The sequence below is a fragment of the Cryptomeria japonica genome, chromosome 3, assembly GCF_030272615.1.
Source record: "Cryptomeria japonica chromosome 3, Sugi_1.0, whole genome shotgun sequence".
Taxonomy (NCBI): domain Eukaryota; kingdom Viridiplantae; phylum Streptophyta; class Pinopsida; order Cupressales; family Cupressaceae; genus Cryptomeria; species Cryptomeria japonica.
This window is the reverse complement of record NC_081407.1, coordinates 398997650-399012767: the sequence shown is the minus strand read 5'-3', so window position 1 is coordinate 399012767 and position 15118 is coordinate 398997650. Positions and strand designations below refer to the sequence as shown.

General features: G+C 35.9%; 1 protein-coding gene across 8 annotated transcripts in view; it reads left to right on the top strand.

Moving 5' to 3' along the window:
* The first annotated feature begins 7304 nt into the window (after nucleotides 1–7304).
* The window catches only part of LOC131047942 (mitogen-activated protein kinase kinase kinase 5), a 101665-nt gene continuing 93851 nt past the window's right edge, over nucleotides 7305–15118 (top strand). For all 8 annotated transcript variants that reach the window (XR_009106326.2, XR_009106328.2, XR_009106327.2 and 5 more), the window contains exon 1: nucleotides 7305–8294. Coding sequence is in view for 2 of the 8 variants with exons in the window: in XM_057981760.2 (XP_057837743.2) it covers nucleotides 7873–8294 (422 nt within the window). In the remaining 6 variants the exon portion in view is untranslated. The remainder of the gene's footprint in view (nucleotides 8295–15118) is intronic.

Genomic DNA, 15118 nt, shown 5'->3' with positions numbered 1-15118 from the left:
AGATCTTCATGTGGTTGATTTTGTTCAAGTTGCCCATTATTAGTAATTTCAATGGCTAGTTCCTCATTAGATAATTCTGTAATATGTGGCGATGTAGGGCTAACAAAGGTATTTCTTGAATATAGATGAACATCACTAATCTCAATGACATAGGTTGGATATTGGATGGTCTCATTAGTATAGTATTGTTGAATGGGCTTATTATTAGGGTTTGCTATAGGCTAAGCAATCAAATAAGGTGGTCTATCTTGCGTGGTGATAGGCATAGTTGGATTAGGCATAATTATTGGTTGTTGTAAAGGCTACTATGGGTGTGGGCAAGTTGCATTTGAGTTTTGCTATTATTGGTTTCCTTTCCATTTTTGCGATCATGGATTTTGAGGAGATTGCCACTATTGGATATAGTTGGGGAACTAATATGGTTGTTTTTGCCACATCCCCTATTGTGCAAGACAATTAGATGATGAAGTATGTGGCCATGCTTGGTTAGGAATAGTATTCCAAGGTGGACTATTCTAATAAGAGGTATTCATATTGATCCTAGGAAATAAGGTATTATAAACAGGGAGTCTTGAGGCATACCTTTGTCTGTGTTGTCAGGGATTGCATTGAGAAATGTAGAAAATTTGTCCTTTCTTCATCCTCCAAGGTGCATTTCTCCGATCTTCCTTGATTTTCTTCAGAGATGTTAGCAATCTTATTGCACTTGCAATTGGCCTTCTTTTGTCGACAATGTGGACAATATTTAGTGAGGGCAACGCTTTCTTCCTACTATTTCTTTTTGATGTGTAGAGTGATCAACTAAGTCATAATATGGCTTATTATACATTCTTTCATGTTTGATATAAGATTGCTAATATCCGCCCTAGAAACAATAGTAGATGTTTTGGTGCTATGCACAAGTCTAGAACTCTTAGTTCTTTTTAAAGTTAATTATAAGTAGTTCATGTAAATTTGATATATTTTGTCAAAATATAATTGGGAAATGTGCCTTGCTCCAACAAGGTTCAGGGCATCTATGTAGTCCTCATATATTCCTCTTAAGAATACCAACTTGAGATACTCTAGGGAGAGCTTATTTAACGCGACTTCTTCAAACAAAATTGGAACCTCTCCACATATTCTTCAAGTGGTTCATCCTCCTTCTATGACATCCAAAATATGTCATCTCTCTTTCATGTCTCTCCCATGACAACAGTCTTAGTACTTCGCAATAATTTTTCTTTCATTATGTCTCATCTTCTGATTGCATTCTTACCCAGCCTTATTAAACATGGTAAAGTAACATCTTTTAGAGTGGTTGAAAAAAGTTTTGGCCTACGGGCATTAGTTGTGCAATCATAGCTTTGACACAAGACATAAATTCAAACAAAAATGTATCAGGGTCCTTTGTGACTATGCCATAAAAATTAAGTAAAGCATACATAGAAATGTTTCTCAAAGTAGAGCTACACACTCTTGTTTAGTAATTGGAAACTCAAAGGTCACTAGTTCAACATGATTCTCCACTTCTTCATTAGCTATTGCGTAGATTGATTCTTCTATTGTTATAGATGTGCTTGAGGGTGTTAATTCTTTGAAGGATGCTGAGTTCTTTTTTGTATCAAATAAAACTTCCTGATTCTGAGCGGATAGAATCAATATTTTTAAGACATCCATCTGCTACCATATATAATAAAAGTTGAGCGTAAGGGCTATCTTCCCGCACTTTGTTAGTAAATGGTTCAAATTTTTATCTTGAAAAATCTGTTAATCCTAATGTTAAAAAATTAAAAGTGTTTAATTAATGAAAGTAGACAATATATAAAGAAATATAAATCAAAGATCCTAAACCTTAGCACCATCCCATGATTATGCCAAAAATGATCGACTCCTTCTAAGTGTAATATATTGATACAAAAAAGTCATGTATACAACTCAATGGACCAATGGATCCCTTCTCAAGTAACTTAGTGACACAGATGGGCTCATTTAATTATTGACCAGGGACGTATCTTCTTGGATGATGCTAGCACTGTATGTGTAATCGAGGAGACTTCTAAGTTATTCTATTGATTGTGCAAAGGAAATGTACTTAAATAAATATATGCAATTAAAGGTATAAATGTGTTGAAAGTAAATCTAACTATATAGAAGTTGCTACAAGAAACAATTCGATGACACTAGTTGTTGCAAGTAACCGTTTCTACTATAAATTAAATATGCTACAAGTTATTCTACCAACTAATTAAAAATATAAATATAATTAACAATAATCCATGCTACTAAGAGGATTACAATACCTTAAGTGTCCCTTTCTTAAGTGTTGTAACCTTGGCTATTAGTATCCAATTTTCAACTCAAAGCTTCATTATCAAAATTCATCATTTATTGCAGATTCAAAAGGAATACATAAAACTAGTAATAGTCTTACTAATAAAAAAAGATACTAATAACAAAATCTAATAAATTATTAACTTGCAATTGGTAACTAAGATTAACTCTGATAGGATCTAAGATTTATACATGAAGTCTCGAGAGTTGGTATATTTTTTAGACTTTAAACAACTATCTTAACAAATGCCAATTCTCCCATGATCATAGGGAGAAGACTCATTCTTCCATAATCAACAGTAAAGACCTAATTAAATGGAGTCAAGAGTGCTACAATCCTCTTTGTCAAGCTCATAAAATATCAAAGAATAATAAAAGCAAAAAAACATGCAAGAATAGTGCAACATGATTATGAGCCATGTTTTGTCATTCCATAAATTTCACCTTGTTCTATAACTTCATTTATTCTTATTAACAACATTGGTAAAATATGACAAGAATCTTTTCAAATTCTTTGGCTATTGCTCTTTATGAGCACTACCTCTACGAGCTATAGGTACCCACCCTTTCACCGCAGGTTGACAATTGAGCTTTACTACTACAAATTAGTTCCTCAAAAGTATCTTATCATATTAACTATTGTAGACACATAAATCCGTCCACTTAATTAAATGAATATTTAGTATTTATTTGATTATTTAACCATCAATCAACAGTAAATTAAATTAATTCATCTTCAACCTCTTCTTCTATTAATTAAATAAATTATTCAATTTATTTAAATTAATTCATTAAACCATACTCCAACAATTAATTAAATGAATAAAGCATATTTGTTTAATTAACCCCCTTTCCTCATTTAAATAAATAAATAAATATTTATTTAAATCTCTAAAACCCTCCCACTTGTATTCTCCTACAAATGCAAGTTGCACCAATAAATATTTTTTATTTTAATTTAAATCCTATTTTCTCTGACCCACCAAACCCACTTGCATCCTAAACCCCTTCTAGATTCTTCTAATCCATTCCAAATTAGCCTAATCCCCCTCCCTAATTATTGTCACATTCTTAAGCAAAGATAAGTCACTTCTCAAAGCCTCAAAGTCTTTAAAATGCATTAAAGGCTTTCTATCCTTCAACAAGTTAACCCCTCAAGTCTTTCAAACCATTAATGGTTCTTACATAACCATTTATGGCTCTTACATGACCATTAATGGTTAAAATCAACTCACCCACATGGTTAGAGGCTTTCCCTCTAACTCAACCCTCATTTAACTCATGGGTCTCTTCAAGCATTTATTGCTTTGACCATGGTTATCCCCACTAACTCTTGCACAAAAGCTTATCCATTGGATAAAGGCATTATTCATTGGATAAAAGCTTTACTCACTAACTCAAGCTTAACCAAACCCTCCTAGGGTAACCTTCATGTCATCTCAAGCATTTAATGCTTCTTCCCTCTCCTCTCAAGCCATCTCATGTTGACACTTGTCATCATGGGATTGGGTTGAAAGCCATCACATGGATCACAAATCCATCAATCTTGGCCCTTGTTAAGATTACTCAATCTTGACCATCCATTGCCCTATTTTCCCTATAAATAGAGCTCTTGTTCTTAAAAAGGATCCATAAATATTTATGCATAAAACTTATAGTTATTTTGAGAGAACATTTAGGAGCATTTGCTTTGTTATTTTGCTAAAATTAACATAGATTAATTAGGTGCTTTCTCATAGTAGTTTGTTTACACTTGCATAGGCATTTTGTTCTTATTTTCATAATCTTGAATTTCATAAGAGATCCATGAATAGTGCAAAAAGATGAGGGCTACACTCATGTGGAACTTGAAGAGGAGAGGAACAAGGGAGGAGCAACTATGAGCATTGTGAGGAGCATCTTGGGGAGTTTTCTTTCCCTTTTCCATTTTTGTATGTTTCTTATTGTCTACTTTATATCTCTTTTGATATGCATGTTTAGGATCATAGGTTCATTTGTATTTCATTTTTGTCACTAACATATTAACGTTTGAACTTGTGTCTTATGCTTCCTTTTTGGCGTGCATCAACTATCATTACTAACATCATAATCCATAACATTCCATTAACATCCACAAAATCACATTCATTTATCAACATGACATATATGCCATCCATTATACCTAAGTACTTAAAATAGCTAATAAAGTTCTAGATATTGTCTTAAAGGTACGATGAATGTTATGGAAAGTATAGGCTAAAACAAGAAAAATAAGTATGTTTCTCAGACTCATTAGTCACCTCCTTTGATAACTTGGCTTTGAATAACATTGTTATGAAAATTGAGGAAATGTTTATGCTGACTTAATATCTATGTGATATGATATGGAAAAGATCTCCCAACGCCACTTGTATTGCATGAATCATAATTGCAACACTAATTTGAAAACCTTCTCCAAATGAAAATCAAATATTTCCTCTAGAAAAGAAATTTGCCTCTTCTTTATTATTTGCCTCATCATAATATTCATCTTCTTAAAAGAGCTAATGCAACATGGTTAGAAATGAGGAGCAACAATAACAAAATATCTTCACTATCTCTCCTCATATTTTTCCATAATAATGCATATACCAAAGCCACAATTGAAGGACATTTAAACTTCATTTTGCATGAGTAACCACCTATCTTGTTGCCATTTTAAAGGGCTTGTTCTCCTCAGTGAACGATGCCATTATTAAAATGATTTGGACCTAATTTCTTCCACTTGTCCAAACACTTGTCAACTAATTGGTTCATCTCTATATCAATAGAAAAATTTGCCAACTTATTTGTGAGAGTATTATTCTCTCTATACACGTAGTTTATTTTATAATCTTCCAAATAATTAAGAAGATGAAAAAAATGAGTTAGAATTCTATTTATTTTCTAATTCAGAGAGCTCTTATTGCTTATGGCATTAACAATGATCATGTAATGGCCCTCCGCTTGCATCTTCTTTATGTCAAAATTCATGCATATTTTAAGTCTCAAGAGTAGAGCCTAGGCCTTAAATTTGTTGTTTGTTCTAACAACTAGCCTCAATGATGCAAGTCCGATTATCCATCCATTATGATTTCTCAAGATACATCCTCCTCTAGAAGCACCAAGGTTTCCCTTAGAGGCTCCATTGAAATTGAACTATTTATTTTCTAATTTAGAGAGCCCTTCTTACTTATGGCATTAACAATGACCATGAAATTTCCCTCCACTTGCATCTTCTTTATGTTAAAACTCACACATATTTAAGTCTCAAACATAGTGCCTATGCCTTAGCTTTGTTGTTTGTTCTAACAATTAGCCTCGACGATGAAACTCGAATTATCCATCCATTGTGATTTCTCAAAATGCATCCTCCCCCAGAAGCACTAGGATTTCCCTTAGAGGTTCCATTGAAATTGAGCTTGCAATCCAATCTCCATCCCATCCAACCAACTTAATGAACAAAGAATTTAAAAACATATTTAATATTAAACTAATTAATATTTTTTAGGAATATCCACAAGATTAATGAGTCTATTGTCATTATTCAATGAATGCATATCTTAATAATGTTGATGAGGCCAAACAACCTATGAGTCACACAAATAGCCAACAAACAAATAAGCATGCAAAACCTGAAAAAGAAAAGGTCAAAACATCGTGCCAACTACATCTCTTTTTCTGTTTTGCATCTTGGATCTTCTACGATGCATCTTGATCATGAAATCAACAACCCTTGTTATATTTTCTTCTTCGAATAGATTACTCAAAGTGTTCATGTTTGAAGTCTCAATGTAATTAATCCAAATTTCCTTGTAAGCTGAACACTCCAAGATGTAATGCCATTCTGTCTCGACTTCTTGAGTGCAATAGCAACATCCTCTTCTTGCCCACTCTTCATTAAATATCATATTTCGATTTCACATCTAAGTTGATTCAAACTAATTCTTATATGAATGATTAACATTTTTGCTTTCCATTTTATTTCTTCTTCAAATAGATTACTCAAGGTGTTCATGTTTATAGTTTCAATGTAATTAATCCAAATTTACTTGTAAGCTGAACACTCCAAGATGTAATGCCATTTTGTCTCCACTTTAGGGGAGAGGGACTAATAGTTGAACGAGGTCCAATAGTCGTTATAGCAATTGTGCTCATAATATCCAATCTTACCACAAATTTATACTATATATTATAAATAAATAGTTGACATGTAAATAAAAAATAACCAAATGTTGGTCAAAATATACCTATACTTGAACACATAATAACCTGTAAATGTTATATAAAAAGTACAAATATACATTCATTAACAAGCGAAATAAATAATTTTTTGTTTGAAATAAAATATCATAACTATCCACTATAAGTGTGTCATTTAAAAAATAAGATGCTCATTTAATAAAATAAGATACTTGCTTAAGCAAGTATTGTTGTCATAGTGAAAAAATAGTTTCCATATGTGTACAACTATTGGGGTAGCAATGTATATTCATTGGAGTATTTCATATTAATAATTTGTCCCATCACAAATATAAAAGGTGAACACAAAACATACCTTGTATTTTTTCATTAATTGAGAAGGATTTTCAACAAGTTTTAGTGTTCAACTACTAGTCCATTTGTGTTGGATATAAGTTGTATTTTATATAATAATGTGTTCTTTTCTACAATAGCAAATATTTTTTTTGTTGGATTTACAAGTTAGAGATAACAAATATTTATGGTTAGTAATATGTATTTGGTCCATTTATTTTGACGAGTTGCATGATGAGTCGCGCCTTCAAACCTTAGTTGTAGATAAGTGTCCATTTTACATTTCTAAAAAAAACGGAGGTCTTATGATATTCCATGTGATGACTACATGTTGACGAATTTAGCCCTAATAACTACTGATCCCTCTCTTCTTGCGACATCTTCTTCTTGCCCACTCTTCTTTAAATATCATCCATCTTCTGAATTCATATCTAAATTGATGCCAACTAATTCTTATATGATATTTCCATTCCATTGTATTTTTTTTTGAAAGGATTACTTAGCTATTGCTCGCTGATTTACTGCTTTTACACGGAGTTGGTGGAGAAAAGTGTTTTTTGAAAGTTTAGTCCTTGATTGGTAGTGCAGAAGAAACGCCCAAGTCTTTTCGTGTTTGTAGTGCGGATTTTGTTGGAGACCACGTAAAAGTCAGCAACTGGGCCAGAAAATCTTATCGAAGGACGCACAAGGATGATTGTGCTGGTACACGGCCCCTGCCGTTGGATAGAAGCAAGCACAGAAGTCAGCACTTCCCTCAAGCCTAGTCTTCCCATTCCCAGTAAAGAAAGTCAATAATGGGAAGTCATTCAATTGACACAGGAGCAGAACAGATTGCTATTTTACTGGCCGCCAGGGCAAGCGTAGAACTCCCCATGAACACGAGGTGCCGTCTTTCTTGTCTTCTCAAATTCTGCTGACGGAAAATCGTCGTTTAAAAATAGCGTCTACATATCTCAGGTCTGCCTTCAGCTCCAATTCTGGTTAAATTGTGGGGGCGTAGTTTTAGGTGAATGACTGGAGTATAAAATGCATTGGTGGAGAAAATCCGCTTCAGCTTCCAAGAACAGTGGTCGTAATAGTAAATCGAAGGGTAGTTTGGGGGAATTGTTAAGAAGTCGCATAGAGAAACAGTGCAAGAGTAATGGCTCTTCCATGAAAGAGCAAGGGCAACCAAATGGTCCGCATCTAACCAGGACCAGAAAATTGCGGCACGTTTCTGATGAGGAAGTGGGAAACAATTCTCCCAACAATTGGGGTGGCTCTGGTAGAGCCGTCCCATTGCCCCTTCCTTCACCCAAGCAGAGGAAGATGGTGACCGGGGAGGAGGGGCCAGTGGAGGCCTGGGATTTGCCGTCCAGTGATGAGTCAGAGGAGAGCTTCCAGCGCCCTGGCACGCCGAGTTCGAAGGTTGGCCAGCTTAATGCTGAGGCAAAGGCTTCACCCCAGGGGTAATTTTTCTTTATTTCTTGATCTTGATGATGGATTATAAAGTGTGAACTTAATTGCTTCATCCTTTGGGTAATTTTTTTTTATTTCTTGATCTTGATGATGGTTTATGGAGTGTGAACCTAAACATAGATGAAAGTCACGAGTAACAGTATTTTCAGAAGCTTGCTACTTGTCCCCTTTCTCCTCTTATCTGACCTCATTTTTGCTACAGCCTACTATTCTCCCCCTTTTCTGTGTAAATCTCTTGTCTTTATTTACCTCACACTTTTGGTGCACACAGCTTTGTTTAAAACCTAAAACAGATTGTCCCGGATTGTGCGTTGAAGAAAGGGACCTGTATTTTGCAATCCATTTGTGTAAATACTCGCCCATGCCAAGTTTTCCTAACTGTAAAGCATTTCGACCTATAGATTGAACGAATTTGTGTTTTGCTGATTATTTCTTTTTCTGATTTTTACAGAAAATTGTTTTGGCCATTAACAATCCAGAAATTTATGTTTGGCTTCATTATTTACCATCTATGATCAAGTTGCTGGGCAACAAGGATATGGTGATTTTTTGTATTAGTTCTTCTGCACCTTTCGACAGTATCTGAGGTGTTAGCAAATCATCACATCTAATGTGGCTTATTCCCTTTTATGAATTACAATATCAGAGGATGTTTGTTTTCAGTTTCCTTTCAAATAGGCATAAGAGTTGACAAAAACATATGGAAGTTCCCCCCAAAAAATGAAAATTAAGATATTGGAACCAAATTAAATGACCAGGGACACTATTTTCCCTTGTTCAAGTTCTTGACAAAGCGCTGAATGCAAAATTTCATAACTGGAAACTCAAAATGTGGAAGTTAATTTTAGTCAACTATTTTATCTTGACTAGTCCTGATATATACTGTAATGTCCCTTAATTGGGAAAGCCCTAATTTGCCCTAAATTTCCCTAATTCTCAAATAACCAAGTGAATAGATGGGTTTAGAGAATACTTTTTTTTTGTGATTAAATCCCTGCAAGCAGATTAGAGATTTCTTACAATAATAATCTCAGAAAATCAGGGTTGTAAATGTATTGCAGAATAATAATTATATCAGCAGAACAGAAAACAGAATTGAGCAGCAACCAAACTTGCATAGCGATCAGATTAAAATAGTGATCAGATTAGCATGAACAGATATCAGTTTTAGTGAATTCTTAGCAGCATTATTAATTCACATTATTTAGATCATAAACAGAGTTTGAGAATTATTCATTAAATATCCTAATTGTCTTGGAGAATCAACTATGTAAGAGTATAGGGGAATGCGACCTTGATGGGGTGTCTCGGACCCTCTACCCTGGGCCCAAGAGCGGATATACCATCCCTCTTGGCCTCGTGTGGCCCATGCCATCCATATGAGGTGGCCTACCCAGTAAGGTATCCCCTTTCCGTTATCCCCTCATCTTGTCAGCCCTCTCCTTCTCTTTATGATTGAGTCTCAGTATACCTGTGCACCATGATAGGGGAGAGGTTGCAACAGGGTGCCCAGAATACCATCTCCTCAGGTCCGAGGGCAGCACCCACTGTACCCCCTTGGCCTCATGGGACCATCAAGTCCCCCATAGAGGCGACGTACCATACAGGGATGCTTCATCACCGTACCCCTCTTGCAGACCCTCCCTCCTATCACAGGATGAAAGATATCCAGAATGCAAGATAATACAATTATATTACATGAAGTGACTGTAGAATATAAGGGTCTTGCTTTATTTGGTATGAAGCATGTACAAGTAATCATTTTAGTAGTCATTTCTATAGTATGTAAGTAATCATAAAGAATGCTGAAGTAGTTATGCAGATAATGATACAAAGCAGATATAAATTACTGTCATAACACTTAGAAATTTGCACAAATTAATCATACCACACAATAGTAGTTTTTAATGGACTGCCTGAATTTGGTTTCAAGATATATTCGATCTTCTATCCTTTGATGCCTTCTTGTGGTACCCGAAATGGCTTTATGTATCTTTTCATAGGTGGCGAGGAGACATGCCTCTCCCTTCGGTCACAACTGCTTTGGGAGACACGACCCTTCTTGTTTAATCGCTGCCAATCATAACTAATTTCTTCTCTCTTTACCTTATGCTAACCGATCCTCCTTGTTAATAATATTAATAATGCATTAATTAATTGTTTCCACTAAGCATATGATCGCTGCCCCTAGAGGAAGAGGGACAATCTTGTAAGATAATTTTCTCTGCTAGAAGGAATTCTGATCAGGGGCATGACATATACACATGCTCCATTAAATTCCCACTCAATGAGTATAATATGTTGTCTCTACCTAAGAAAACACTTTGAATAGACCTGTCTCGAGTTTTCATATCCTTTACACTCTAGCAACAATTGTTACCTTTTTCTATTAATTCTGAATTGGAAAAGATGCCTTCTCTCCTTCCCCACTAAGCAATGCATGTTCTATTAGTCCACAGGCAAAGGATTCACATCAGCTGACCGTTATGATTTCAACCTTGGAAGCACCTGGGCCTGTGCTCTAATAAATCTGTCAAGCTCAGCTTGCACCATCAAAGCCAACTCTCGCATAAAAAGTTGCAGCTTTCTCATACCAAGTGGGGAGATATCTTCCCGAGAAATGACTTTACACCATCTTCCAAATGGATCTTGTAGCTGCTAAACTGAATTGCCATAAAATTTTGCAGCTCTCCTAATCATCAAAAAATCCCCCGGAGGTCCATGCTGAGTGAGTAGGCCAGTCAAAATACAAATTGAGGTTAGTTGGTAACCAAACCCAAAATCCTTTAGCTGTTTCACACTTCCAGAATTTATGGTCAACTGTCTACTCCAATCTCACTGTCTGCGATAGCCATCTTGCACAACTGTGTTTTGACGGCTAAATCTTGATGCATAACTAGCCATCCAAATACCTTGTGTTTGAAGGAGGCTTTTGCTTTCCAAATGACTTGACACCACTTTGATCATCTCACTTCAGGTTCCTTGATTTGCCACTGCTTATTCAACCAAGGGGCAATTGTATTAAAAAATAAACCGTCTCACCTGATTATACACGTCCTTTGTTTTTATAGTTGAAGAATGATTTTTGAGAACTCCACTTCCAATCCATCCAATATGAACGTGAACTTATATGAACCAGTTATGGAACTTTATTTAAAATTATATAAATACGAAGTTAAAAAAATTGTGCCAAAGAACATAGCAGAAACAAGGAAGTAGAAAATCATAATTAAGGCCTTGGAGCTGCTAAAAGAACTATGAAAAAATACTATAAAGTATTAATAATGTTGGAGTTATTGATTCATCCCTACAAGTCCAACAACCACCTGCAAGCAAAACACGTGTCACAAATAGAGATCAAGCAAGATAGATTTTCTCAACAATTTGAGAATTGTATTGATGTACAAAAGATTAATTGATTACAATGAAAGATGAATCCTTATAGAAAGATTAGTGCAACCCTAGATCTAAACCTTAGAGAAAGATTAAATTAGCTAGTGCCAAGTGTCCACATCATATTCAATGAGACAACATGAGCTATTATTAGCCTCATCCAATAAAAGAAAAAACACACCTAAGTTTATCTTAAGTGAATAAAGTAATAAGGACATAATTAGATAATTAATTAAGTGATATCCTTATTACTCTAACATCCCCCCTTGAGATTAACTTAGGGAGAAGCTAAGAAGCTAATGATGAATGCAAGAATAAATGTGTCGTGGCAACAAGGTCTAATTAGGTACCCACGTACAAACCAATTTAATCTCTCACAACTGGAGAAATGAGAAAACCTCATGGGAAAAACTCCTCTCCAAAAGAGAGAAAAAGAAATAAAAAGAGTACAAGTGCCTATGAAAGTAGGACTCAATATGTTCCCCCAAGGACTTGTTCGGTCACTTAAGTACAATCAATAGCCTCCCCATAGGAAAGAAAAGAAGAGATGATGTATCCCCCCCATAAGGAACAAGCTCTAATACCAATGGTGAATGCTTGAAAATGAATGCTGACGATGATCCAAGAGCGGCATACTGTGTCATTCATTTAGATTCTAGAAGAAACAAATCCAATGGATAAGGTAGAAGCAAATACATGAAAGGAGATAGAAAGAATAGTATTATGATGTGTGCCATGGAGAACTGCTCAATTGTCCACAAGTTCGAATCAAAAGATGCCAAATCAAATGAAGCGAATCCAAACAGTCGTGAAGATACCTGTAGAACAACCTCGAAAGGCACTGATGAAGAGATGATAGGAAAACTAAAGCTGCCATCAAAGAGGAATTGAATATCCTCAAGAATGTCCCCAATGTCGGCAATGTATGACTAACACTGCAATTTATGGCAAGTAGTCATCCCACAAAGCTGAAATTAGAAGGGAACAATCATCTTGCTGAGCTGAAATAACCTTTGTAGACAGGAGGTGGAGGAGAAGGCGTAACACAAGTCTTGGGAACCAAGGTGGATGATGGAAGCACATATAGGTTCAAGTGATCAAATCTCTCCTTGGATATTTAATCCACTCTAGTTGCATGAGAGTGAAGACCAATCAATGGAATTGCAAGTTCATTGGGAGCATTGGGAGCAAAATGAGAGTGCTCATACAAGTGAGATGCATGAGCATTGAATTAGGTGTGACCTCTATTGTCTTACCCTACCCACTATGAGTAATTTGATAGATGGAAAGGAGATTGTAAGATAATGAAGGGACACAATAGACATCATGAAATATGCCATCATCAACCTCTATAGAACCCCTCTGAGTAATGCCCATAAAAGTGTTTTTTTTTGTAAGGTTTAGATTATATTAATTTCAAAAAAGGATTACAAAATAAACATTCATAGGGCATCATAGTTTCACCGCCCCACCTGACCATCAAACCCTAGAGACTTCTTTGCTTGAGCTTTGCAGAGCCCTAGCATTTCATCCTAGACTTCCATACAAGAGATAACGAACCTTACATCCCAAAAAGATTGAATCATCAAACATTATCCAAAAGACTCCTTTTTGCTCAGAAAAGTTGAATGATTGAAACAAGGGCATCATGATCCTTCGTATTATCTAGGGCAACATCGGCAACACAACATCAACCACTGTCATCTTCAAACGAGAATAGCCAACCACATTTCACAAGAAAGGGGATCAAACCATCCTTCAAAAACTTCCGAAGTTCGTAGCATGCCAAAACCAAAAATCCTACCATAGTTGAACTTCAATAGAGACACAGAGAAACCCAAAAAGGAAGTCCAAAACTGCCATGCCCAACTTTAGTTTAGCACCGACTTGATGAAGTCAAAGAAAGACTTGTAGTTCTAGTTATCCATCAGCTCGAAGAAATGCAACTTCCTGAGAAAAGTCACGTGTTAATTTTAGCAATCAGATTAAACAATAAATAACAGAAATCAGAATGCAATGAAGAACAAACACAAAATACATAGATACCCTGGGAAAACCTCCCTCTTGGAGGTGAAAAACCCAACCACTAATCTCAGATCTTTATTAGGCAATACCAATTTGATTTACAATGAGCTTCACTCTTCAACAACAATCTAATCACAGTAATATTTCTAACCTAGGGCACGTTGAAATGATGAACTTATCTGCTGAAGTTTGCTGCCCTTTAGTGATGATTGCAGATCTCCAAAGGTGATCGCTGTGCTCTTAATCAAGTTCGCTCTGCTCTGATAAGATTCGCTGAGCCTTCAATCAAGTTCGCTGTGATCTAATGATGCTTGCTGACTTCTGATTAGGATTCACTGTCTTCTAGATATGTTCTGCTGATTACTGGATATGTTCGCTGTCTTCTTGATGACATTTAGGAGATATTCGCTCAATGAGATGAAGACAATTCGCTGAATGAGTTCACTGAATGAATTCGCTAGTCTTGCAGAGATATTTCGCTGATGTCATGTGTATGTCTAATGCCATGCAATTTACTTGATTATATACTTGACTTGAGGTGTCAAGTTAGCAAGTCGGCTTGCTTATATGTTTTACATTTTACAATTAGACCGCTCAATAGGTCCTGCCTCATAATGATTGCCTTTATTTTAGTTATACATTTTATAATTAGACCGCTCAATAGGTCTTGCCTCATAATTAAGTTATTGCCTTTATTTGTTTTACATTGATTTGGGCCCAGCCCCAATAAATCATACAATTGAAAATTCTGAGCTAGCTATTATTTTAACACTCCCTCTTAGCTAGGGAGGATTCAGTTAGCTATAGTGTAAACATGCATCATCTTACATTGCTCGCAAAGAATGGATCCACCTTGCATTTGCCCGCAGAGGGTGGAAGAGGTCTTTCACCTCAACCTTCTCCCAGAGAAGGATATACTGTCACCTTGCATTGCCCGCAGAGGGTGACTCCACCATGCATTGCCGACAGAGGGTGGAAGATGCAACTTAATGCATCACTGAGACCGAGACTCCCTCTCAGTCATAGCTAGATTCTCCACAATTCCAAGCCTATCTCTGAAGTATTCAAACTTCACACGAGCAAGGGGTTTGGTGAGAATGTCTACAACTTGCTCATCAGTGCTGACATATTTCAGCTGTAAGGCACCTCTTTGTACCATATCACGAACATAGTGATAGTGAGTTTCCACATGTTTTGATCTGTCATGAAACAGAGGATTAGCAGACATTTTAATACAACTTTGATTATCATAATGAATAACCGTGGGTTCCCAAGGTTGTCCAAACAACCCAGCAAGAAGCTTTCAAAGCTACACTGTTTCTCTCGATGCAACACTCAATTCAATATACTCAGCTTTTGCAGTACTCAAGGCTACTGAGGACTGTTTCCTGCTGGC